General features: G+C 43.6%; 2 protein-coding genes across 2 annotated transcripts; both read right to left on the bottom strand.

The window, feature by feature from the left end:
• Nucleotides 1-3,954: 3,954 nt before the first annotated feature.
• On the bottom strand, nt 3,955-11,655 carry LOC310853901 (carbonic anhydrase 4-like; the record flags this gene model as incomplete). Its single annotated transcript, XM_083758372.1, has 12 exons — nt 11,564-11,655; nt 11,394-11,472; nt 11,125-11,288; nt 10,703-10,829; nt 6,211-6,267; nt 6,086-6,112; nt 5,462-5,632; nt 5,091-5,236; nt 4,866-4,961; nt 4,696-4,774; nt 4,427-4,590; nt 3,955-4,131 (listed from the first exon to the last, which is right to left on the bottom strand). Exons 2-12 carry the CDS (start codon nt 11,467-11,469, stop codon nt 3,955-3,957), a joined length of 1,284 nt encoding a protein of 427 aa, XP_083614498.1. The 5' UTR covers nt 11,470-11,472; nt 11,564-11,655.
• A 2,771-nt stretch (nt 11,656-14,426) lies between these two features.
• Nucleotides 14,427-24,880, bottom strand: LOC310853900 (uncharacterized protein; the record flags this gene model as incomplete). The annotated part of the gene is made up of 10 exons (XM_083758371.1): nt 14,427-15,050; nt 16,120-16,246; nt 22,270-22,394; nt 22,690-22,853; nt 22,959-23,037; nt 23,129-23,224; nt 23,354-23,502; nt 23,742-23,912; nt 24,382-24,408; nt 24,877-24,880. The coding sequence occupies 10 exons, from the start codon at nt 24,878-24,880 to the stop codon at nt 14,427-14,429; spliced, it is 1,566 nt and encodes a 521-aa protein (XP_083614497.1).
• Nucleotides 24,881-25,247: the final 367 nt, after the last annotated feature.

The raw sequence follows: 25,247 nt of genomic DNA, 5'->3' as shown, positions 1-25,247 counted from the left end.
ATTTCTTCAGGTTAAAAAACTAGTTTGGCAAACAGGTTTTTCAAGTATACTGTTGGGGGAATCCGTTTGGATTTCATTTTTAACCAGCTAATTATCAGATAACACTGTGGTTTTCAAAGTGGTGTCCGGGGACCCTCAGTGGTCATCAAATCCGACCAATATTGGGCAGAGGCACTCAATGCCATCAAAGCCTCTTCTTCCTGTGCAAGACCCTCTATAATCCAGTTTAAAGTACTACATTGGGCTCATTACAGCAAAGCTAGGCTCGCTAAATTGTTCCCAGAACTGGCAGACTTGTGATGTGACAAATTAAATCTAGACAGAAATGGGAAAATATTTTCTAAACATTTTTAACAACCAAAACCTTATGTGGGGTCCCTGGCACCAAATATTTTCAGATGGGGGTCCACGGCTAAAACTCCCATATCCAGTTTTGAGTGTTTGTGCAAACACACACACGCACACGCACATTGACATTGAATGCCATTGACAATGAATGGCCAGTTTTAAATGTTTGAAAACAAAAACATTGAAGACAAAAGTGAGCATGCAAATTGTGATTTGCTGGAATGAGATGATGTATGATAAGAGTGCCTGATCACTTCACACGGGTGTTTTTCTTTTTTTTTACATTTATTTATTGAAGCAACACATAATTTCACATTCATTACTTTATGCAAAGATATTTGGCTACTGTCAAATACCTGTTATCTGAGTTATGTAACGGAGACAGGCAGAGTAGGAAGTAAACATTTCAGATTTAGAGATTGAGTGCCAAAGATTGTATTTATAATAATAATAATACTAATACATTTTATTTATATGGCGCCTTTCAGGTCACTCAAGGTCGCCTAACAAAACAGAAAACAAATACAATACAATAAAGCAAGTTTAAAATACAGCAAGTTTAAAATACACACAAAGGCCTGCAGCAGACGTTTACTCAAGGTGGGAGTAAGCTTGTCTGAATAGGTGAGTTTTGAGGTGGGATTTGAAGGTGGGGAGTGAGTCCATGTTTCGAATGTCGGGGGGAAGGCCGTTCCAGAGGCGAGGGGCAGAGCGGCTGAAAGCTCTACCCCCCATGGTGGACAAACGAGCTGGGGGAACAGTGAGGTTGGTGGAAGAGGCAGACCTGAGTGACCGGGTGGGAGTGTTGATATGGATGAGATCAGACAGGTATGGGGGGAGAGGTTATGGATGGCATTGAATGTGTTGAGGAGGATCTTGTAATCTATGCGGTATTTGATGGGTAGCCAGTGGAGTTGGTGAAGAACGGGGGTGATGTGGGAGATGGCAGCGTTCTGGACCAGTTGGATTTTATGGAGGAGTTTGTGGGGGAGACCGAAGAGAAGGGAGTTACAGTAATCGAGGCGGGAGATGACCAGAGAAAGGACTAGGATGGCATTGTTGTTGGGGGTGAGTGAAGGGCGGAGGTGAAAGTAGGCTGACCGGATGGTGTTATTGATGTGGGTATGAAAAGATAGGGTGCTGTCGAGGACGACACCCAGACTCTTGACCTGGGGGGAAGGGGAAACCGAGGAGTTGTCTATGGTGAGTGTAAAACTGGGCTGCTTGGTGAGTGAGGATTTGGTGCCAATGAGGGTTAACTCGGTTTTATTGCCATTTAGTTTGAGGAGGGATGAGGTGAACCAGTCTTTAATTTCGTGAAGACAGGCACAGAGGGAGGGTGGTGGGAGGGTGGAGGTAGGTGTGGAGGAGACATAGAGCTGGGTGTCGTCCGCGTAACAGTGGAAATTGATGTTGTGTTTGCGGAATATTGAGCCAAGTGGGAGGAGGTATATTATGAATAATATGGGGCCAAGGACAGAGCCCTGGGGAACACCAGGGGAGAGGGGAGTGGAGTGGGATATGAAAGATTTTAGCTGAATGAACTGAGTACGGTCGGAGAGATAGGAGTGGAACCAGTGTAGGGGTGTGTCGGATATGCCAATGGAGGCTAGACGGTCGAGGAGGATGGAGTGTGAGATGGTGTCAAAGGCTGCGGTCATGTCGAGAAGGATGAGAATAGATAACTGTCCAGAGTCGGCTGCTAACAGGAGGTTGTTGGTGATTTTTATTAGGGCTGTTTCTGTACTGTGGTGGGGGCGGAAACCGGACTGAAACTGTTCATAAAGGTTGTTGTTGGAGAGGTGGGCCTGTAACTGAGTTGCAACAACCTTTTCCAGGATTTTTGCTAAAAATGGTAAGTTGGAGATGGGGCGGAGATTACTGAAGTTGTTGGGGTCTAAACCAGGTTTCTTTAATAAGGGTGTAACAGAGGCAGTTTTCAGTGGAGATGGGATGGAACCAGATGTGAGAGAGGAGTGAATAATGGCTGTTATCAGAGGGAGTAAAGAGGGAAGGGAGGCTATAACGAGGGGGGATGGCAGGGGGTCAAGTTGGCAGGTCGTAGGTTTGGAAGTCCGGATGAGTTTGGATAGGAAACAGGAGAGAGGTGCAGAGACTGGGGGATTAGGAACAGAGGGAGTCTCCAGCAACAACCTATTACAACCAGGGATAACATCCCATAGAGGAGATAGGCAGCCTACCTAAGCAGCCTACACCAAAGATGGTTTATGTATGAAGATGGGCCAACTTCATTGGAGCCACTAGACGCGAAATGGTACACAAAGCCTACAAATGGTCTCCTAAATATAGTAGGCGTGGTTTGCTTCTCCCCGAAGCACATTGTTGCACATGTAAACAGCACATCGATCTGTTCCACCCATTGTTATGTTTATGAAAAACTACTTTTCTAATTGGAAATCACAGAGAACTGTACTGTATAATGGGCTAGAGTCGCTATACACTTCCTGGTCCCTTTTTATCCCACGCTGCTTTGCGCCAACCCATAATGCATCTCAATAGATTCAAGATGGCGGTATCCGCAAAACGGCTTATGAGCTTTTTGTGAGGGTACCTACCCTAGGGGACACGGGGAGAACACGCAAACTCCACACAGAAAGGCCCTTTTGCCAACCCCGCCTTGGGTATTGGCATTAGTGACGCGGAGGAGCGAGCACGCCCACAGCGTCCCCAGCGGGAATCGAACTCAGCACCTTCTAGCTGTGTGTCTCATTCATTCTTCATGCAAAATCATTTGGCTACTGTCAAATACTTATTTAATTATTATTTTTTATTATTTTTCAAAAGACACTTTTTGCACCTCCTATACAGATTTTGTCCAAATCTCACAGAAATCGGCAAACATGATCTCCGGACTTATCCGATTAAAACACCACCGGCAGAATTTTGATGCGTATTGTTCGGGCGTAATCGGCTTCCAAAGTTAGTGGGAATTACATTTTCACATTGTCCACAATTTTAAGTTCATTTTTATTATATTTACTGATCCAAAACAAATTGCATATACAAACATATTCTCAGTTCTCTCATGGCATGGCATTGTTCTCATGGCGCACTGGTAAAAAACAGGTGCAGGCCCATTCCCAATCATCCAGGCCCATGCCCTTTCTGACAATCAAATGTAATTAGGCCAGGGGAGGCGTGCCCTTAGTGCCCACAAATAATAATCTAATAAACTAATAGAACTAATAAGGCCAAATAATAACATCATGATAATAATAACTATAACAGACAATCGTTTTCCTTCACATTATACGTATTAATACAATATAGAAAATGTATTAAAGCTGAAGACAACAATGGACCATTGCCCCAGCGCCGTGATGATGGATAGTGACGTTCACTGGCCAAGGAAGCGGTTTGAATGCGTTCAAACAGACAGACCACAGATAATAGCACCACAGATCTGACATCTCATGCAAAAACCTTTACGAAAGATAAATGTGTAAAAAGAAAAATACAAGCATAAATAACTGAATAAAGCTGTTTTGAACTCGATTTCTAGCACAAAGAATGTGGAAGCAGTTAGATGCAGCTGTAGAGAACTGGAGCGAGCCCATGATGACGAGGTTAGCACGCCTAATAACTCTAAACACTCCTGATCAATAGGCAAAGAGCCATGAGGACTAGAGAGAAACACGTTGTGGAGGATCCACTTGTGGCCTGGGTTGTCACTGGCTGGGCCGGCTGAACGCCTCTGAAGACGTTGGTCATCAGCACCGAGGTGGAGTCGCCAATATGCAGAGTGGTGCTGAAGAGGTCGATCTGCAGAGGAGACATCAGTTAATCAACTACGGCGGTGGTTCCCATGCATACGCAATTACGCATTGATCCCGTGACCCAAAAGAGGTCTCCCCGGTATACCCAATCTATAGTGAAAATCTAAGATCACAATGTATCACATTGTAGATCGATCTGCTTCTTTCCACTGCTCCTTAGATGGCTCCCTGACCCATTATTTGAGGGAAAATTGAAATACAGAACCTCCTACCAGAGCTGTAACATTAAGTCATGATTTCAAAACGGTTGCATACATGGATTCATGTCAAATCAAACTCACCAGATCTTTGCTGACTTTGATTGAATCCTTGAACACGGTCCAAACCACAGCTTCGTTACACGAAGGGGTCGTCAACGAGCCGAGGTAGCGGTAGTACTTGGTACGATCCACTCCACTCAACAGATCATCCAGGGAAACGCCGGCAGCAATTTCTACACTCTGGTCTGTAGACAAAATGCACATGGACTTGTGAAGGAACTGCAGCTGATTCTTCACTGAATTCATAAAAGGTCAAATTTGAAGGGAAATGATGAAGAACGAATGCTTACCTTTCTGTGTGATGTTGGCCAAGTAGGAGGTGAAGGTCTTCCAGCTTGCAGGTGAAGCAGTTTCGTTGCCTGACATTACCTGTCAAAGTGCAGTAAACTCTGTATTATTATCCACACGTGTCAGGTCCCATTTATTAGCATCTGATGTTAATGTGAATCTCCTTCTTTACCTCTATGAAGAATCCAAGAGCAGCAAACCCAGTGGAGTTTTGGAGAGCTTGCGCTGTATCCCCGTTAAATGAGGCCTTCCTATTGACAATGTGCAACTATAGGGAGGAAAATTATGAACATTATTTCGAGAACAATTATATTCCCGTTACCCGGACAGCACAATAGCTTAATTTAATTTGTAAATAATACATGAATAGATACAAAATTGTTGAAAATGTCCATACCTCCATGGGGTAGCGCTTGCCGTCCACCGTGTGCTCTGAGCCGGCGACGAAAGAGCCGTTGCCCCAATGCAAGTGGAACTGCAGGCTGTCGTAGGCCTCCGCTAGATCACCTCCTGAAATACTGACCCCACTAAGTCCTACTTTGACTGGTGTGTGTGTGTGTGTGTGTGTGTGTGTGTGTGTGTGTGTGTGTGTGTGTGTGTGTGTGTGTGTGTGTGTGTGTGTTTTCGGGGGTGGGGGGGAAGGAAATGTATTAACATCTTGTATGCAGTTTAATTCTGTGGTTGGACAGACACTATTCAAAACACACAAAAATGTAAGGTTTCTGGCTGCCCGAAAGCAACGGAAAGGTCTCTAAAGCTGCGACTCACGTGTTTTGCCAGTGTTGGAGGCGTTTGTCATTGATGATTTGCTGCCATAGTTCTTAAACGTGAAGGCTCCCAATTTGGAGTCACTGGTGGCTGATGCCGAGACGATGTCAATCGGAGATTGCCTGGAACCGTTACAATAATTCGGAGAAATGGTCGCCCAAGTCGTATCATCTAAAAGAGCACAAACACAAGAGTTTCTATTAATCAAGCAGCATAGCATAGCATATGTGTTCATTGTATAACTACAAATATATCAGGATTTACATATTGATTTAGCAGGGGTCCTCAACATGTACACGTGACAACACACACACACACATACAAACACACACACACACACACACACACACATACACACACACCCTCACACACACACACACACACACACACAATTCTAGACCATAATTTGTAAAATGTAGCACAATGGCACAAATGTTTCTGGTAATTATTGACCAGATAGGCCTGATATGTCTGTAGCAAAAATTTAATTTTGACAAAAATGTCCATCACGAGGTGATGATGATCGACCCCTGTTTAGGTTCTCCTTCCTTGAGAGTTTGAGAAGTTTGAGAACCACTGATAGTGCTTAGGTATTTAGAGGAATATTATGCGCAATTGACTTACTGCAATCTGGAAGATGGTAACACCAAGCTGCGGGAGAAAATTACAAAAACAAAATACTCATTATAGCCTACATATGCATAATATACGTAAAATTACTTCAAAATCAAACCAAACACTTAACCTACCGACTGAGGTAGAAGCTCTGTCTGGATCTGGATACCATGAGCCTGCTTCTGCCTTGCCTACAGCCAATGTGAGCAAGAGAGCGCAAGCAACAGACACAATAATCCACTTCATCTAAATAAGAAAATGGACAGAAAGAGGTGAGTGTCAGCAATTCACGTCACTCAAATCAAATGCAAAAGAACAATTGTGAAATGAAATGATCAACAGATCAGCAGTCAAGTGTTTCAGTTGTCTGTGCACTTTCTTTCCTTAATTGCAAGAACAGCATTGCTTCCCCCAACGTTATCCCATTGACCATATTATGCTTTAATAGGCTATCCCTCAATATGTTGACATGTAGTAACTTTTTTTTCAATCAAATTGTCAAAATAATTACCCATGGTGCAGCTATATACAGGTAGGTATAGCACATTAACTTAGCCTACAATTAATGGGAAAAAACGACCCCCAGAGCCCAGGCCAAAAAACGAATGAAAATAAATTCTTACCTTCACAAAACACCTGTTGTCACCTTAAGTTGTCCCTGTGGAAGATCAGCTCCTCTCTTTTATTAGGCTCAGGCCGTTCAGCAGATACGCCTCTTCTTTACATCACCTCTTGACCGAAAGTATTTCTTCAGGTTAAAAAACTAGTTTGGCAAACAGGTTTTTCAAGTATACTGTTGGGGGAATCCGTTTGGATTTCATTTTTAACCAGCTAATTATCAGATAACACTGTGGTTTTCAAAGTGGTGTCCGGGGACCCTCAGTGGTCATCAAATCCGACCAATATTGGGCAGAGGCACTCAATGCCATCAAAGCCTCTTCTTCCTGTGCAAGACCCTCTATAATCCAGTTTAAAGTACTACATTGGGCTCATTACAGCAAAGCTAGGCTCGCTAAATTGTTCCCAGAACTGGCAGACTTGTGATGTGACAAATTAAATCTAGACAGAAATGGGAAAATATTTTCTAAACATTTTTAACAACCAAAACCTTATGTGGGGTCCCTGGCACCAAATATTTTCAGATGGGGGTCCACGGCTAAAACTCCCATATCCAGTTTTGAGTGTTTGTGCAAACACACACACGCACACGCACATTGACATTGAATGCCATTGACAATGAATGGCCAGTTTTAAATGTTTGAAAACAAAAACATTGAAGACAAAAGTGAGCATGCAAATTGTGATTTGCTGGAATGAGATGATGTATGATACGAGTGCCTGATCACTTCACACGGGTGTTTTTCTTTTTTTTTTACATTTATTTATTGAAGCAACACATAACATAATTTCACATTCATTACTTTATGCAAAGATATTTGGCTACTGTCAAATACCTGTTATCTGAGTTATGTAACGGAGACAGGCAGAGTAGGAAGTAAACATTTCAGATTTAGAGATTGAGATTGTGGGAGTAAGCTTGTCTGAATAGGTGAGTTTTGAGGTGGGATTTGAAGGTGGGGAGTGAGTCCATGTTTCGAATGTCTGGGGGAAGGCTGTTCCAGAGGCGAGGGGCAGAGCGGCTGAAAGCTCTACCCCCCATGGTGGACAAACGAGCTGGGGGAACAGTGAGGTTGGTGGAAGAGGCAGACCTGAGTGACCGGGTGGGAGTGTTGATATGGATGAGATCAGACAGGTATGGGGGGGAGAGGTTATGGATGGCATTGAATGTGTTGAGGAGGATCTTGTAATCTATGCGGTATTTGATGGGTAGCCAGTGGAGTTGGTGAAGAACGGGGGTGATGTGGGAGATGGCAGGGGTTTTGGTGATGATGCGGGCTGCAGCGTTCTGGACCAGTTGGATTTTATGGAGGAGTTTGTGGGGGAGACGGAAGAGAAGGGAGTTACAGTAATCGAGGCGGGAGATGACCAGAGAAAGGACTAGGATGGCAGTGTTGTTGGGGGTGAGTGAAGGGCGGAGGTGAAAGTAGGCTGACCGGATGGTGTTATTGATGTGGGTATGAAAAGATAGGGTGCTGTCGAGGACGACACCCAGACTCTTGACCTGGGGGGAAGGGGAAACCGAGGAGTTGTCTATGGTGAGTGTAAAACTGGGCTGCTTGGTGAGTGAGGATTTGGTGCCAATGAGGGTTAACTCGGTTTTATTGCCATTTAGTTTGAGGAGGGATGAGGTGAACCAGTCTTTAATTTTGTGAAGACAGGCACAGAAGAAGGGTGGTGGGAGGGTGGAGGTAGGTGTGGAGGAGACATAGAGCTGGGTGTCGTCCGTGTAACAGTGGAAATTGATGTTGTGTTTGCGGAATATTGAGCCAAGTGGGAGGAGGTATATTATGAATAATATGGGGCCAAGGACAGAGCCCTGGGGAACACCAGAGGAGAGGGGAGTGGAGTGGGATATGAAAGATTTTAGCTGAATGAACTGAGTACGGTCGGAGAGATAGGAGTGGAACCAGTGTAGGGGTGTGTCGGATATGCCAATGGAGGCTAGACGGTCGAGGAGGATGGAGTGTGAGATGGTGTCAAAGGCTGCGGTCATGTCGAGAAGGATGAGAATAGATAACTGTCCAGAGTCGGCTGCTAACAGGAGGTTGTTGGTGATTTTTATTAGGGCTGTTTCTGTACTGTGGTGGGGGCGGAAACCGGACTGAAACTGTTCATATAGGTTGTTGTTGGAGAGGTGGGCCTGTACTGAGTTGCAACAACCTTTTCCAGGATTTTTGCTAAAAATGGTAAGTTGGAGATGGGGCGGAGATTACTGAAGTTGTTGGGGTCTAAACCAGGTTTCTTTAATAAGGGTGTAACAGAGGCAGTTTTCAGTGGAGATGGGATGGAACCAGATGTGAGAGAGGAGTGAATAATGGCTGTTATCAGAGGGAGTAAAGAGGGAAGGGAGGCTATAACGAGGGGGGATGGCAGGGGGTCAAGTTGGCAGGTCGTAGGTTTGGAAGTCCGGATGAGTTTGGATAGGTCTGAGGGAGAGGGGAGTTGGAAACAGGAGAGAGGTGCAGAGACTGGGGGATTAGGAACAGAGGGAGTCTCCAGCAACAACCTATTACAACCAGGGATAACATCCCATAGAGGAGATAGGCAGCCTACCTAAGCAGCCTACACCAAAGATGGTTTATGTATGAAGATGGGCCAACTTCATTGGAGCCACTAGACGCGAAATGGTACACAAAGCCTACAAATGGTCTCCTAAATATAGTAGGCGTGGTTTGCTTCTCCCCGAAGCACATTGTTGCACATGTAAACAGCACATCGATCTGTTCCACTCATTGTTATGTTTATGAAAAACTACTTTTCTAATTGGAAATCACAGAGAACTGTACTGTATAATGGGCTAGAGTCGCTATACACTTCCTTGTCCCTTTTTATCCCACGCTGCTTTGCGCCAACCCATAATGCATCTCAATAGATTCAAGATGGCGGTATCCGCAAAACGGCTTATGAGCTTTTTGTGAGGGTACCTACCCTAGGGGACACGGGGAGAACACGCAAACTCCACACAGAAAGGCCCTTTTGCCAACCCCGCCTCGGGTATTGGCATTGGTGACGCGGAGGAGCGAGCACGCCCACAGCGTCCCCAGCGGGAATCGAACTCAGCACCTTCTAGCTGTGTGTCTCATTCATTCTTCATGCAAAATCATTTGGCTATATGTGAAATACTTATTCTTTTATTTTTTTAATTTTTTCAAAAGACACTTTTTGCACCTCCTATACAGATTTTGTCCAAATCTCACAGAAATCGGCAAACATGATCTCCGGACTTATCCGATTAAAACACCACCGGCAGAATTTTGATGCGTATTGTTCGGGCCGAAATCGGCTTCCAAAGTTAGTGGGAATTTAATTTTCACATTGTCCACAATTTTAAGTTCATTTTTATTATATTTACTGATCCAAAACAAATTGCATATACAAACATATTCTCAGTTATCTCATGGCATGGCATTGTTCTCATGGCGCACTGGTAAAAAACAGGTGCAGGCCCATTCCCAATCATCCAGGCCTATGCCTTTCTGACAATCAAATGTAATTAGGCCAGGGGAGGCGTGCCCTTAGTGCCCACAAATAATAATCTAATAAACTAATACAACTAATAAGGCCAAATAATAACATCATGATAATAATAACTATAACAGACAATCGTTTTCCTTCACATTATACGTATTAATACAATATAGAAAATGTATTAAAGCTGAAGACAACAATGGACCATTGCCCCAGCGCCGTGATGATGGATAGTGACGTATTCACTGGCCAAGGAAGCGGTTTGAATGCGTTCAAACAGACAGACCACAGATAGCACCACAGATCTGACATCTCATGCAAAAACCTTTACGAAAGATAAATGTGTAAAAAGAAAAATACAAGCATAAATAACTGAATAAAGCTGTTTTGAACTCGATTTCTAGCACAAAGTATGTGGAAGTAGTTAGATGCGGCTGTAGAGAACTGGAGCGAGCCCAGGATGACGAGGTTAGCACGCCTAATAACTCTAAACACTCCTGATCAATAGGCAAAGAGCCATGAGGACTAGAGAGAAACACGTTGTGGAGGATCCACTTGTGGCCTGGGTTGTCACTGGCTGGGCCGGCTGAACGCCTCTGAAGACGTTGGTCATCAGCACCGAGGTGGAGTCGCCAACATGCAGAGTGGTGCTGAAGAGGTCGATCTGCAGAGGAGACATCAGTTAATCAACTACGGCGGTGGTTCCCATGCATACGCAATTACGCATTGATCCCGTGACCCAAAAGAGGTCTCCCCGGTATACCCAATCTATAGTGAAAATCTAAGATCACAATGTATCACATTGTAGATCGATCTGCTTCTTTCCACTGCTCCTTAGATGGCTCCCTGACCCATTATTTGAGGGAAAATTGAAATACAGAACCTCCTACCAGAGCAGTAACATTAAGTCATGATTTCAAAACGGTTGCATACATGGATTCATGTCAAATCAAACTCACCAGATCTTTGCTGACTTTGATTGAATCCTTGAACACGGTCCAAACCACAGCTTCGTTACACGAAGGGGTCGTCAACGAGCCGAGGTAGCGGTAGTACTTGGTACGATCCACTCCACTCAACAGATCATCCAGGGAAACGCCGGCAGCAATTTCTACACTCTGGTCTGTAGACAAAATGCACATGGACTTGTGAAGGAACTGCAGCTGATTCTTCACTGAATTCATAAAAGGTCAAATTTGAAGGGAAATGATGAAGAACGAATGCTTACCTTTCTGTGTGATGTTGGCCAAGTAGGAGGTGAAGGTCTTCCAGCTTGCAGGTGAAGCAGTTTCGTTGCCTGACATTACCTGTCAAAGTGCAGTAAACTCTGTATTATTATCCACACGTGTCAGGTCCCATTTATTAGCATCTGATGTTAATGTGAATCTCCTTCTTTACCTCTATGAAGAATCCAAGAGCAGCAAACCCAGTGGAGTTTTGGAGAGCTTGCGCTGTATCCCCGTTAAATGAGGCCTTCCTATTGACAATGTGCAACTATAGGGAGGAAAATTATGAACATTATTTTTGAACAATTATATTCCCGTTACCCGGACAGCACAATAGCTTAATTTAATTTGTAAATAATACATGAATAGATACAAAATTGTTGAAAATGTCCATACCTCCATGGGGTAGCGCTTGCCGTCCACCGTGTGCTCTGAGCCGGCGACTAAAGAGCCGTTGCCCCAATGCAAGTGGAACTGCAGGCTGTCGTAGGCCTCCGCTAGATCACCTCCTGAAATACTGACCCCAGTAGTAAGTCCTACTTTGACTGGTGTGTGTGTGTGTGTGTGTGTGTGTGTGTGTGTGTGTGTGTGTGTGTGTGTGTGTGTGTGTGTGTGTGTGTGTGTGTGTTTTCGGGGGTGGGGGGGAAGGAAATGTATTAACATCTTGTATGCAGTTTAATTCTGTGGTTGGACAGACACTATTCAAAACAAAAAAAATTAAGGTTTCTGGCTGCCCGAAAGCAACGGAAAGGTCTCTAAAGCTGCGACTCACGTGTTTTGCCAGTGTTGGAGGCGTTTGTCATTGATGATTTGCTGCCATAGTTGTGAAACGTGAAGGCTCCCAATTTGGAGTCACTGGTGGCTGATGCCGAGACAATGTCAATCGGAGATTGCCTGGAACCGTTACAATAATTCTGAGAAATGGTCGGCCAAGTCGTATCCTCTAAAAGAGCACAAACACAAGAGTTTATATTAATCAAGCAGCATAGCATAGCATAGGTGTTCATTGTATAACTACTTCAAATATATCAGGATTTACATATTGATTTAGCAGGGGTCCTCAACATGTACACGTGACAACACACACACACACACACACACATACACACACACACATACACACACACACACACACACACACACACATACACACACACACACACACACACACACAATTCTAGACCATAATTTGTAAAATGTAGCACAATGGCACAAATGTTTCTGGTAATTATTGACCAGATAGGCCTGATATGTCTGTAGCAAAAATTTAATTTTGACAAAAATGTCCATCACGAGGTGATGATGATCGACCCCTGTTTGGGTTCTCCTTCCTTGAGAGTTTGAGAAGTTTGAGAACCACTGATAGTGCTTAGGTATTTAGAGGAATATTATGCGCAATTGACTTACTGCAATCTGGAAGATGGTAACACCAAGCTGCGGGAGAAAATTACAAAAACAAAATACTCATTATAGCCTACATATGCATAATATACGAAAAAATTAATTCAAAATCAAACCAAACACTTAACCTACCGACTGAGGTCGAAGCTCTGTTTGTATACCATGGGTCTGCTTCTGCCTTGCCTACAGCCAATGTGAGCAAGAGAGCGCAAGCAACAGACACAATAATCCACTTCATCTAAATAAGAAAACGGACAGAAAGAGGTGAGTGTCAGCAATTCACGTCACTCAAATCAAATGCAAAAGAACAATTGTGAAATGAAATGATCAACAGATCAGCAGTCAAGTGTTTCAGTTGTCTGTGCATTTTATTTCCTTAATTGCAAGAACAGCATTGCTTCCCCCAACGTTATCCCATTGACCATATTATGCTTTAATAGGCTATCCCTCAATATGTTGACATGTAGTAACTTTTTTTTTAATCAAATTGTCAAAAGAATTACCCATGGTGCAGCTATATACAGGTAGGTATAGCACATTAACTTAGCCTACAATGAATGGGAAAAAAACGACCCCCAGAGCCCAGGCCAAAAAACGAATGAAAATAAATTCTTACCTTCACAAAACACCTGTTGTCACCTTAAGTTGTCCCTGTGGAAGATCAGCTCCTCTCTTTTATTAGGCTCAGGCCATTCAGCAGATACGCCTCTTCTTTACATCACCTCTTGACCGAAAGTATTTCTTCAGGTTAAAAAACTAGTTTGGCAAACAGGTTTTTCAAGTATACTGTTGGGGGAATCCGTTTGGATTTCATTTTTAACCAGCTATTTATCAGATAACACTGTGGTTTTCAAAGTGGTGTCCGGGGACCCTCAGTGGTCATCAAATCCGACCAATATTGGGCAGAGGCACTCAATGCCATCAAAGCCTCTTCTTCCTGTGCAAGACCCTCTATAATCCAGTTTAAAGTAATACATTGGGCTCATTACAGCAAAGCTAGGCTCGCTAAATTGTTCCCAGAACTGGCAGACTTGTGATGTGACAAATGAAATCTAGACAGAAATGGGAAAATATTTTCTAAACATTTTTAACAACCAAAACCTTATGTGGGGTCCCTGGCACCAAATATTTTCAGATGGGGGTCCACGGCTAAAACTCCCATATCCACGCACATTGACATTGAATGCCATTGACAATGAATGGCCAGTTTTAAATTGAACATTGAAGACAAAAGTGAGCATGCAAATTGTGATTTGCTGGAATGAGATGATGTATGATACGAGTGCCTGATCACTTCACACAGGTGTTTTTCTTTTTTTTTTACATTTATTTATTGAAGCAACACATAACATAATTTCACATTCATTACTTTATGCAAAGATATTTGGCTACTGTCAAATACCTGTTATCGGAGTTATGTAACGGAGACAGGCAGAGTAGGAAGTAAACATTTCAGATTTAGAGATTGAGTGCCAAAGATTGTATTTATAATAATAATAATAATACATTTTATTTATATGGCGCCTTTCAGGTCACTCAAGGTCGCCTAACAAAACAGAAAACAAATACAATACAATAAAGCAAGTTTAAAATACAGCAAGTTTAAAATACACACAAAGGCCTGCAGCAGACTTTTACTCAAGGTGGGAGTAAGCTTGTCTGAATAGGTGAGTTTTGAGGTGGGATTTGAAGGTGGGGAGTGAGTCCATGTTTCGAATGTCGGGGGGAAGGCTGTTCCAGAGGCGAGGGGCAGAGCGGCTGAAAGCTCTACCCCCCATGGTGGACAAATGAGCTGGGGGAACAGTGAGGTTGGTGGAAGAGGCAGACCTGAGTGACCGGGTGGGAGTGTTGATATGGATGAGATCAGACAGGTATGGGGGGGAGAGGTTATGGATGGCATTGAATGTGTTGAGGAGGATCTTGTAATCTATGCGGTATTTGATGGGTAGCCAGTGGAGTTGGTGAAGAACGGGGGTGATGTGGGAGATGGCAGGGGTTTTGGTGATGATGCGGGCTGCAGCGTTCTGGACCAGTTGGATTTTATGGAGGAGTTTGTGGGGGAGACCGAAGAGAAGGGAGTTACAGTAATCGAGGCGGGAGATGACCAGAGAAAGGACTAGGATGGCAGTGTTGTTGGGGGTGAATGAAGGGCGGAGGCGGTTGATGTTGCGGAGGTGAAAGTAGGCTGACCGGATGGTGTTATTGATGTGGGTATGAAAAGATAGGGTGCTGTCGAGGACGACACCCAGACTCTTGACCTGGGGGGAAGGGGAAACCGAGGAGTAGTCTATGGCAGTGGTTCTCAACCTTTTTACACCTAGTACCACCTCTTTTTTTTTTTGTCACTCCAAGTACCACCACCACCAAACGTGCCCGCACGCGCGGTTATTAGTGTTTATTGATGCTTTTTTGGCGGGTTTATGATGGATTTCGGGTACCTACCTATATATACACTGTTATCAAAATGATAATGACAATATGACCACCATTATAACTATAAAAGAATATATATATATATATATATATATATATATATATATATATATATATATGCACAGTTCACACAGGAGGCAAATGTATTCCTAATAAGAATATTTATTAATTTTCACAGACATCAGCCAAAATCATGCTGTACAAAACAGGCACTTTAACTGTTACGAGGAGCCATACAGGCTTGATACAAAGATTACATTTCATTTTTCACATATTCTCTCACACACACACACACACACACACACACACACACACACACACACACACACACACAGTGAAAACAATAACTAGTGCTGCAAACACACAGCAAGTGAAAACAATAACCAACCACACACACACACACACACACACACACACACACACGCCTAGTGAGAAGTTGAACATGAACTATTAACTATTTTTTACAACAACCTGTTGCCATTTTTGAAGGCCATGCTAAATACAAACAATTTGAAAGGTAGCCAGCATATTAGTGTCAATGTATAACGGAGAAAGTGCTGAAAAAGCAGGGTATTCACTGTTTGGGTCCAACAACAAGGGTCCAAAAAGTCTTCTGAAAGCAGACACACACGCGTTGGGTCCAACAAAGACTGTCTTCTGAAAGCGCGCGCGCGCACACACACACACACACACACACACACACACACACACACTCACACATACACATGAGACGGCTGTGCTTGTCTCTTCGCACAGGGGTATGGGGTCTGCCTCTGTCCCACTCCAAATAATGTAGCGCATATATATAGCATATTTCCTCGTGGGTTTGCTCTTTTTGCTGCAGCGGGGACCGGTTTCATTGCTGCCGCTTGTGGGGCTCGCAGGGCCCGGTACCTGAGGCTCCTGCTCGCCCTGGTTCACGTGCAGATCCACCTCAAAATCCACATCTAGATCCACACTGTGACGCTGCTCAAATCCTGCTGTTCTCTCGCGGGGCCGCTGTGCTTGATACCTGAGGCTCCTGCTCGCCCTGGTCCACGTGTAGATCGCTGCTCAAATGCCCCTGTTCTCTTCTCTTCCTTAGCGTTCCCGTTTTTAGCCACGATTGCATCATTGTGACTGTTAGTTATATATATATATATGTGCTGTTTAACATCCCGCCAGGCGCCAGCTCCCCTTGTTTGTTTTGATCGTGGCTACTACCAGTACAGGCGCATTAAAAGTAACAGCCAGGAAATGCGCTGTTCCCAGACTTCCCACGCTGACAAAGTGTTCAACAAAACATTTTTTAAATTCAATTTGAGTGATATTATGGTAATGTTATTTCCATTCAAAGTAGTATTTCAATAGTTTTATTATGTTTTTATTATTATTTTTATTATTTATTCACCCGCCCGCCCTTTTTTCATTTTTGGGAAGATTTTCCGCGTACCACCTGGGGGGGCTCAAGTACCACCGGTGGTACGCGTACCACAGGTTGAGAACCACTGGTCTATGGTGAGTGTAAAACTGGGCTGCCTGGTGAGTGAGGATTTGGTGCCAAATTGCCAATGAGGGTTAACTCGGTTTTATTGCCATTTAGTTTGAGGAGGGATGAGGTGAACCAGTCTTTAATTTCGTGAAGACAGGCACAGAGGGAGGGTGGTGGGAGGGTGGAGGTAGGTGTGGAGGAGACATAGAGCTGGGTGTCGTCCGCGTAACAGTGGAAATTGATGTTGTGTTTGCGGAATATTGAGCCAAGTGGGAGGAGATATATTATGAATAATATGGGACCAAGGACAGAGCCCTGTGGAACACCAGGGGAGAGGGGAGTGGAGTGGGATATGAAAGATTTTAGCTGAATGAACTGAGTACGGTCGGAGAGATAGGAGTGGAACCAGTGTAGGGGTGTGTCGGATATGCCAATGGAGGCTAGACGGTCGAGGAGGATGGAGTGTGAGATGGTGTCAAAGGCTGCGGTCATGTCGAGAAGGATGAGAATAGATAACTGTCCAGAGTCGGCTGCTAACAGGAGGTCGTTGGTGATTTTTATTAGGGCTGTTTCTGTACTGTGGTGGGGGCGGAAACCGGACTGAAACTGTTCATATAGGTTGTTGTTGGAGAGGTGGGCCTGTAACTGAGTTGCAACAACCTTTTCCAGGATTTTTGCTAAAAATGGTAAGTTGGAGATGGGGCGGAGATTACTGAAGTTGTTGGGGTCTAAACCAGGTTTCTTTAATAAGGATGTAACAGAGGCAGTTTTCAGTGGAGATGGGATGGAACCAGATGTGAGAGAGGAGTGAATAATGGCTGTTATCAGAGGGAGTAAAGAGGGAAGGGAGGCTATAACGAGGGGGGATGGCAGGGGGTCAAGTTGGCAGGTCGTAGGTTTGGAAGTCCGGATGAGTTTGGATAGGTCTGAGGGAGAGGGGAGTTGCAAACAGGAGAGAGGTGCAGAGACTGGGGGATTAGGAACAGAGGGAGGAGGACAACCGGACGTGAGGGGGGCTAGTTGATGGTGAATGGTGGATATTTTGGCGTTGAAGAATGACATTATGGCGTTGCAGTGGTCTGTGGAGTAGAAGTGTGGGGGGAGGGAATCAGGGGGGCGGAGGGAGTTGTTAACCACCGAAAACAGAGCCCGGGTGTTCCCGGCACCGGCAGTGATTTTGTCTGCAAAATATTGGGTTTTGGCTGAGGAGATGGCATTTTTATATTGGAGGATGTGGGCATGGTGCATTTGTTTGTGTACAGTGAGGCCGGTTTTGGTGTACAATCGCTCAAGCTGACGGCCTTTGGCCTTCAGCTGGCGCAGGTGGGGGGAGAACCAGGGGGCAGAGTGGCGAAATGAGGTGTTCCGGGTTTTGAGGGGGGCAAGTGTATTTAGCAGGGATTGGGATTGGATTGGGATTATAGAATGGCATCTGTGTGATGCTGGCCGTCTTCTTGTTCTTGTGACCTGACAAGCAGTCAGGCCACAGTAGTACACCATTCTTCGATGAATTTCACATAGGAAAGGTTTTCTGGTTCTTCCACCTTACAAGGCCTCCATTACAGTAGCCTGTTTGGCATCCTGTTGGTCCTAGACCTAATGGGGTCGATTTAGGACTTCTATTTTACTTACTTCTATATTACTAATCTAATTACAGTATTATGATCTGGGGGCGTGTAGTATGTCATATTGCAATTTTGGGCATGTTAAGAAGCGCTTTTGACACCCCGCGGAGTGCGCAAAACGGCCTTGAATTAGTCATGGGTGTGTTTAAGGCGTGTTTGAGACGTACCCAATCAACATGTCCGTACTATTCTCTTTACCAGTCAGCTGATGTCACATACGGAATGCGCACTTTGGGGATCGTGGTATGACATTTCTTCAGGCTGGCACCATAGAAGACATGACATGCCTTTGTCACATTTGGGTTAATTATTCCTATTGCACTGCATGTTGTCACCTTTATGCCTCAAAAGAACAGACCCACCTTTCAGATCGGAATGGAATTGCGAGTAGATAGCAGCATATTGGCAAATTGGCCATGCAATCCATGCGTAATTAATTAATTCGATAACGATAGAACCATGTACCATACAGCGAATGAAAGCAAGATTCCTAAGGAATATGGAGATTTTTACATTTAATAAAACGGTTGAGAAATGAGAGAACCATGAGTGTTTATAGGCTAATATCAACGTTTTTTTATGAAAGACCAAACGGGCTGTGAACTTGAAGAGCTCAATCACCATCCCGACACGGAAGAAATATAGCCTAGTGCATGCATGTATATGCACTGTTGCACTTGCACACAGTAGCCTACACACGCTCTTTATTTGTTTCTATTGAAAAACACCAGTAAAATAACGTTTATTATATTTTATTTCATTCAAGTCACGACGAAGGAATGAGTTGAATGCGTGCTGCGTAATGCTGTGGCCCCGATGGTATGGTCTTCGCTGAGTTCGCTCGTAGCATTTTATTGAAGAAGACTTGAATCGGGTGTGATACAGCATATGAAAGCACATTTCCCACGGATTATGGAGATGTTTTTATTTATTTTTAAGGTTGAGAAATGAAAGAATTATGGCCGTTTCTAATCTCAACATTTTTTTTAAAAAGACGCAAAACTGCCATGTCTCATAGAAACAAGTAAATAGGTCTATAAAAATAAGCGCATATAACAGGGGTCTGTAACCTATTTTAAATGAAGTGCCATGTTTTTATTTTCTAAATAGTGAGTCTGCCATATCCAGATTAATTTGAAAATAAAAAAACATATTTTGATTGTCCACAAATATAAAGTTCTTCCTTCTTTTTAAATATGTTCTTGCACATTGTTATAATGATCATTATATATCCCCCTGCAGTCAGAGTTCATAGTTTTAATGAATGAATGTGATGCATTGTGAGCTGGTATAGATCTGCTATTTTCAAAAGTAATCTTTTTATTTAATTTTTGGATTAGCTGTCCTTAGTTGGGCAAATGCATTCATCTGGGGATCATTGACATCGGAATGTGCTGTGTGAGGATCACTGGATTAAACAACATTAGGAGAAAAGCCCAAATAACCACTTTAGAAACAAGAAAAGCAACAACACAGAAAGCAACTTTACAGAAAAATAAGCCGCTTATAATAAACAGACATGGCAACACTCTAGCAGCCTCTCAGAGCCGCTCAAGTGTCAAATCAAACAGTGCTTTTTGCGTTTATGAGGTGGTCAGACCCACGTCTAATCGTTATGCGCTGAGTGTCTTTAGGTCAAGGGGCTTAATAGCAAATTGCGCAAAGCGAAAATAATTAACATATGGACACTCCCACAATGCTAAAATATTCAGCAACGCGGTAAGCCATAATGTGTGTGCGTTCAACACGGGCCAGTGCGTTCAACACGGGCCGATATGCCTTTCATAATACGAATGTGCGCAGAGCGAGGCCAATTTATGTATTTCCATTGGTAAAACGCACCTTCAAAATCTACCCAAATGTCTCAAACAGGTGGTGTCATACAGCTAGCGCACTGAGTCACTGACTTCATCTCTGTATGAACATCTCGTCATTGTTGGTCATCTGCACACTTGACTAGAGTGTTTGAACTGTGCTGGGAGATACAGTCACTGGTGAAGAGAGAGTGTAGGTGTAGGATATGTATTGTTGGTCTAGCTTGATGACCAGTTTACAGTTGCTGATGGAAAGGAATGCAGAGCACAGTATATCCTTACATAGATGTTAGGGTTCCTCTCAAGATTTTCCAGGTGAAAGAGGGCCTTATGAAGCACTAGTGCAGTGTTTCTCAACCTATGTACCGCGGCACTTTACTGTGCCATACACTGTCATACACTGACTGTGAAAACTACACGACCAGACTGACACCGTTACTCTGCGAGAAGAAGCGGGTTGCCAAGGCCACTTATTTCCAGCCAAACTTGCCTTGATTTGGCCCTCACAGTTGCTTGCCTGGTTTTTGGAGGTTGGTTCACTTATTTCTGTCGCGACAGTTGCCACCACTGGCAACCATACTGCCGAGTACTTCTGATTGATCATTGGCTGCCTCGTCTCCAGCAACAACCTATTACAACCAGGGATAACATCCCATAGAGGAGATAGGCAGCCTACCTAAGCAGCCTACACCAAAGATGGTTTATGTATGAAGATGGGCCAACTTCATTGGAACCACTAGACGCGAAATGGTACACAAAGCCTACAAATGGTCTCCTAAATATAGTAGGCGTGGTTTGCTTCTCCCCGAAGCACATTGTTACACATGTAAACAGCACATCGATCTGTTCCACCCATTGTTATGTTTATGAAAAACTACTTTTCTAATTGGAAATCACAGAGAACTGTACTGTATAATGGGCTAGAGTCGCTATACACTTCCTGGTCCCTTTTTATCCCACGCTGCTTTGCGCCAACCCATAATGCATCTCAATAGATTCAAGATGGCGGTATCCGCAAAACGGCTTATGGGCTTTTTGTGAGGGTACCTACCCTAGGGGACACGGGGAGAACACGCAAACTCCACACAGAAAGGCCCTTTTGCCAACCCCGCCTCGGGTATGGGCATTGGTGACGCGGAGGAGCGAGCACGCCCACAGCGTCCCCAGCGGGAATCGAACTCAGCACCTTCTAGCTGTGTGTCTCATTCATTCTTCATGCAAAATCATTTGGCTATATGTCAAATACTTATTTAATTATTTTTTTTTATTTTTTTTCAAAAGACACTTTTTGCACCTCCTATACAGATTTTGTCCAAATCTCACAGAAATCGGCAAACATGATCTCCGGACTTATCCGATTAAAACACCACCGGCAGAATTTTGATGCGTATTGTTCGGGCCGAAATCGGCTTCCAAAGTTAGTGGGAATTTAATTTTCACATTGTCCACAATTTTAAGTTAATTTTTATTATATTTACTGATCCAAAACAAATTGCATATACAAACATATTCTCAGTTCTCTCATGGCATGGCATTGTTCTCATGGCGCACTGGTAAAAAACAGGTGCAGGCCCATTCCCAATCATCCAGGCCCATGCCCTTTCTGACAATCAAATGTAATTAGGCCAGGGGAGGCGTGCCCTTAGTGCCCACAAATAATAATCTAATAAACTAATACAACTAATAAGGCCAAATAATAACATCATGATAATAATAACTATAACAGACAATCGTTTTCCTTCACATTATACGTATTAATACAATATAGAAAATGTATTAAAGCTGAAGACAACAATGGACCATTGCCCCAGCGCCGTGATGATGTATAGTGACGTATTCACTGGCCAAGGAAGCGGTTTGAATGCGTTCAAACAGACAGACCACAGATAGCACCACAGATCTGACATCTCATGCAAAAACCTTTACGAAAGATAAATGTGTAAAAAGAAAAATACAAGCATAAATAACTGAATAAAGCTGTTTTGAACTCGATTTCTAGCACAAAGAATGTGGAAGTAGTTAGATGCGGCTGTAGAGAACTGGAGCGAGCCCATGATGACGAGGTTAGCACGCCTAATAACTCTAAACACTCCTGATCAATAGGCAAAGAGCCATGAGGACTAGAGAGAAACACGTTGTGGATGATCCACTTGTGGCCTGGGTTGTCACTGGCTGGGCCGGCTGAGTGCCTCTGAAGACGTTGGTCATCAGCACCGAGGTGGAGTCGCCAATATGCAGAGTGGTGCTGAAGAGGTCGATCTGCAGAGGAGACATCAGTTCATCAACTACGGCGGTGGTTCCCATGCATACGCAATTACGCATTGATCCCGTGACCCAAAAGAGGTCTCCCCGGTATACCCAATCTATAGTGAAAATCTAAGATCACAATGTATCACATTGTAGATCGATCTGCTTCTTTCCACTGCTCCTTAGATGGCTCCCTGACCCATTATTTGAGGGAAAATTGAAATACAGAACCTCCTACCAGAGCTGTAACATTAAGTCATGATTTCAAAACGGTTGCATACATGGATTCATGTCAAATCAAACTCACCAGATCTTTGCTGACTTTGATTGAATCCTTGAACACGGTCCAAACCACAGCTTCGTTACACGAAGGTGTCGTCAACGAGCCGAGGTAGCGGTAGTACTTGGTACGATCCACTCCACTCAACAGATCATCCAGGGAAACGCCGGCAGCAATTTCTACACTCTGGTCTGTAGACAAAATGCACATGGACTTGTGAAGGAACTGCAGCTGATTCTTCACTGAATTCATAAAAGGTCAAATTTGAAGGGAAATGATGAAGAACGAATGCTTACCTTTCTGTGTGATGTTGGCCAAGTAGGAGGTGAAGGTCTTCCAGCTTGCAGGTGAAGCAGTTTCGTTGCCTGACATTACCTGTCAAAGTGCAGTAAACTCTGTATTATTATCCACACGTGTCAGGTCCCATTTATTAGCATCTGATGTTAATGTGAATCTCCTTCTTTACCTCTATGAAGAATCCAAGAGCAGCAAACCCAGTGGAGTTTTGGAGAGCTTGCGCTGTATCCCCGTTAAATGAGGCCTTCCTATTGACAATGTGCAACTATAGGGAGGAAAATTATGAACATTATTTCGAGAACAATTATATTCCCGTTACCCGGACAGCACAATAGCTTAATTTAATTTGTAAATAATACATGAATAGATACAAAATTGTTGAAAATGTCCATACCTCCATGGGGTAGCGCTTGCCGTCCACCGTGTGCTCTGAGCCGCCGACTAAAGAGCCGTTGCCCCAATGCAAGTGGAACTGCAGGCTGTCGTAGGCCTCCGCTAGATCACCTCCTGAAATACTGACCCCAGTAGTAAGTCCTACTTTGACTGGTGTGTGTGTGTGTGTGTGTGTGTGTGTGTGTGTGTGTGTGTGTGTGTGTGTGTGTGTGTGTGTGTGTGTGTGTGTGTGTGTGTGTGTGTGTGTTTTCGGGGGTGGGGGGGAAGGAAATGTATTAACATCTTGTATGCAGTTTAATTCTGTGGTTGGACAGACACTATTCAAAACACACAAAAATGTAAGGTTTCTGCCCGAAAGCAACGGAAAGGTCTCTAAAGCTGCGACTCACGTGTTTTGCCAGTGTTGGAGGCGTTTGTCATTGATGATTTGCTGCCATAGTTGTTAAACGTGAAGGCTCCCAATTTGGAGTCACTGGTGGCTGATGCCGAGACAATGTCAATCGGAGATTGCCTGGAACCGTTACAATAATTCGGAGAAATGGTCGGCCAAGTCGTATCCTCTAAAAGAGCACAAACACAAGAGTTTATATTAATCAAGCAGCATAGCATAGCATAGGTGTTCATTGTATAACTACTTCAAATATATCAGGATTTACATATTGATTTAGCAGGGGTCCTCAACATGTACACGTGAAAACACACACACACACACACACACACACACACACACACACATCACACACACACACACATACACATACACACACACACACACACACACACACACACACACACAATTCTAGACCATAATTTGTAAAATGTAGCACAATGGCACAAATGTTTCTGGTAATTATTGACCAGATAGGCCTGATATGTCTGTAGCAAAAATTTAATTTTGACAAAAATGTCCATCACGAGGTGATGATGATCGACCCCTGTTTGGGTTCTCCTTCCTTGAGAGTTTGAGAAGTTTGAGAACCACTGATAGTGCTTAGGTATTTAGAGGAATATTATGCGCAATTGACTTACTGCAATCTGGAAGATGGTAACACCAAGCTGCGGGAGAAAATTACAAAAACAAAATATTCATTATAGCCTACATATGCATAATATACGAAAAAATTAATTCAAAATCAAACCAAACACTTAACCTACCGACTGAGGTCGAAGCTCTGTTTGTATACCATGGGTCTGCTTCTGCCTTGCCTACAGCCAATGTGAGCAAGAGAGCGCAAGCAACAGACACAATAATCCACTTCATCTAAATAAGAAAACGGACAGAAAGAGGTGAGTGTCAGCAATTCACGTCACTCAAATCAAATGCAAAAGAACAATTGTGAAATGAAATGATCAACAGATCAGCAGTCAAGTGATTCAGTTGTCTGCACTTTCTTTCCTTAATTGCAAGAACAGCATTGCTTCCCCCAACGTTATCCCATTGACCATATTATGCTTTAATAGGCTATCCCTCAATATGTTGACATGTAGTAACTTTTTTTTCAATCAAATTGTCAAAAGAATTACCCATGGTGCAGCTATATACAGGTAGGTATAGCACATTAACTTAGCCTACAATTAATGGGAAAAAACGACCCCCAGAGCCCAGGCCAAAAAACGAATGAAAATAAATTCTTACCTTCACAAAACACCTGTTGTCACCTTAAGTTGTCCCTGTGGAAGATCAGCTCCTCTCTTTTATTAGGCTCAGGCCGTTCAGCAGATCCGCCTCTTCCTTACATCACCTCTTGACCGAAAGTATTTCTTCAGGTTAAAAAACTAGTTTGGCAAACAGGTTTTTCAAGTATACTGTTGGGGGAATCCGTTTGGATTTCATTTTTAACCAGCTAATTATCAGATAACACTGTGGTTTTCAAAGTGGTGTCCGGGGACCCTCA

The sequence above is a fragment of the Protomyctophum parallelum genome (genome assembly GCF_964188405.1).
Source record: "Protomyctophum parallelum genome assembly, chromosome: 23".
NCBI lineage: Eukaryota > Metazoa > Chordata > Actinopteri > Myctophiformes > Myctophidae > Protomyctophum > Protomyctophum parallelum.
This window is presented reverse-complemented; position numbering and strand designations above follow the sequence as displayed.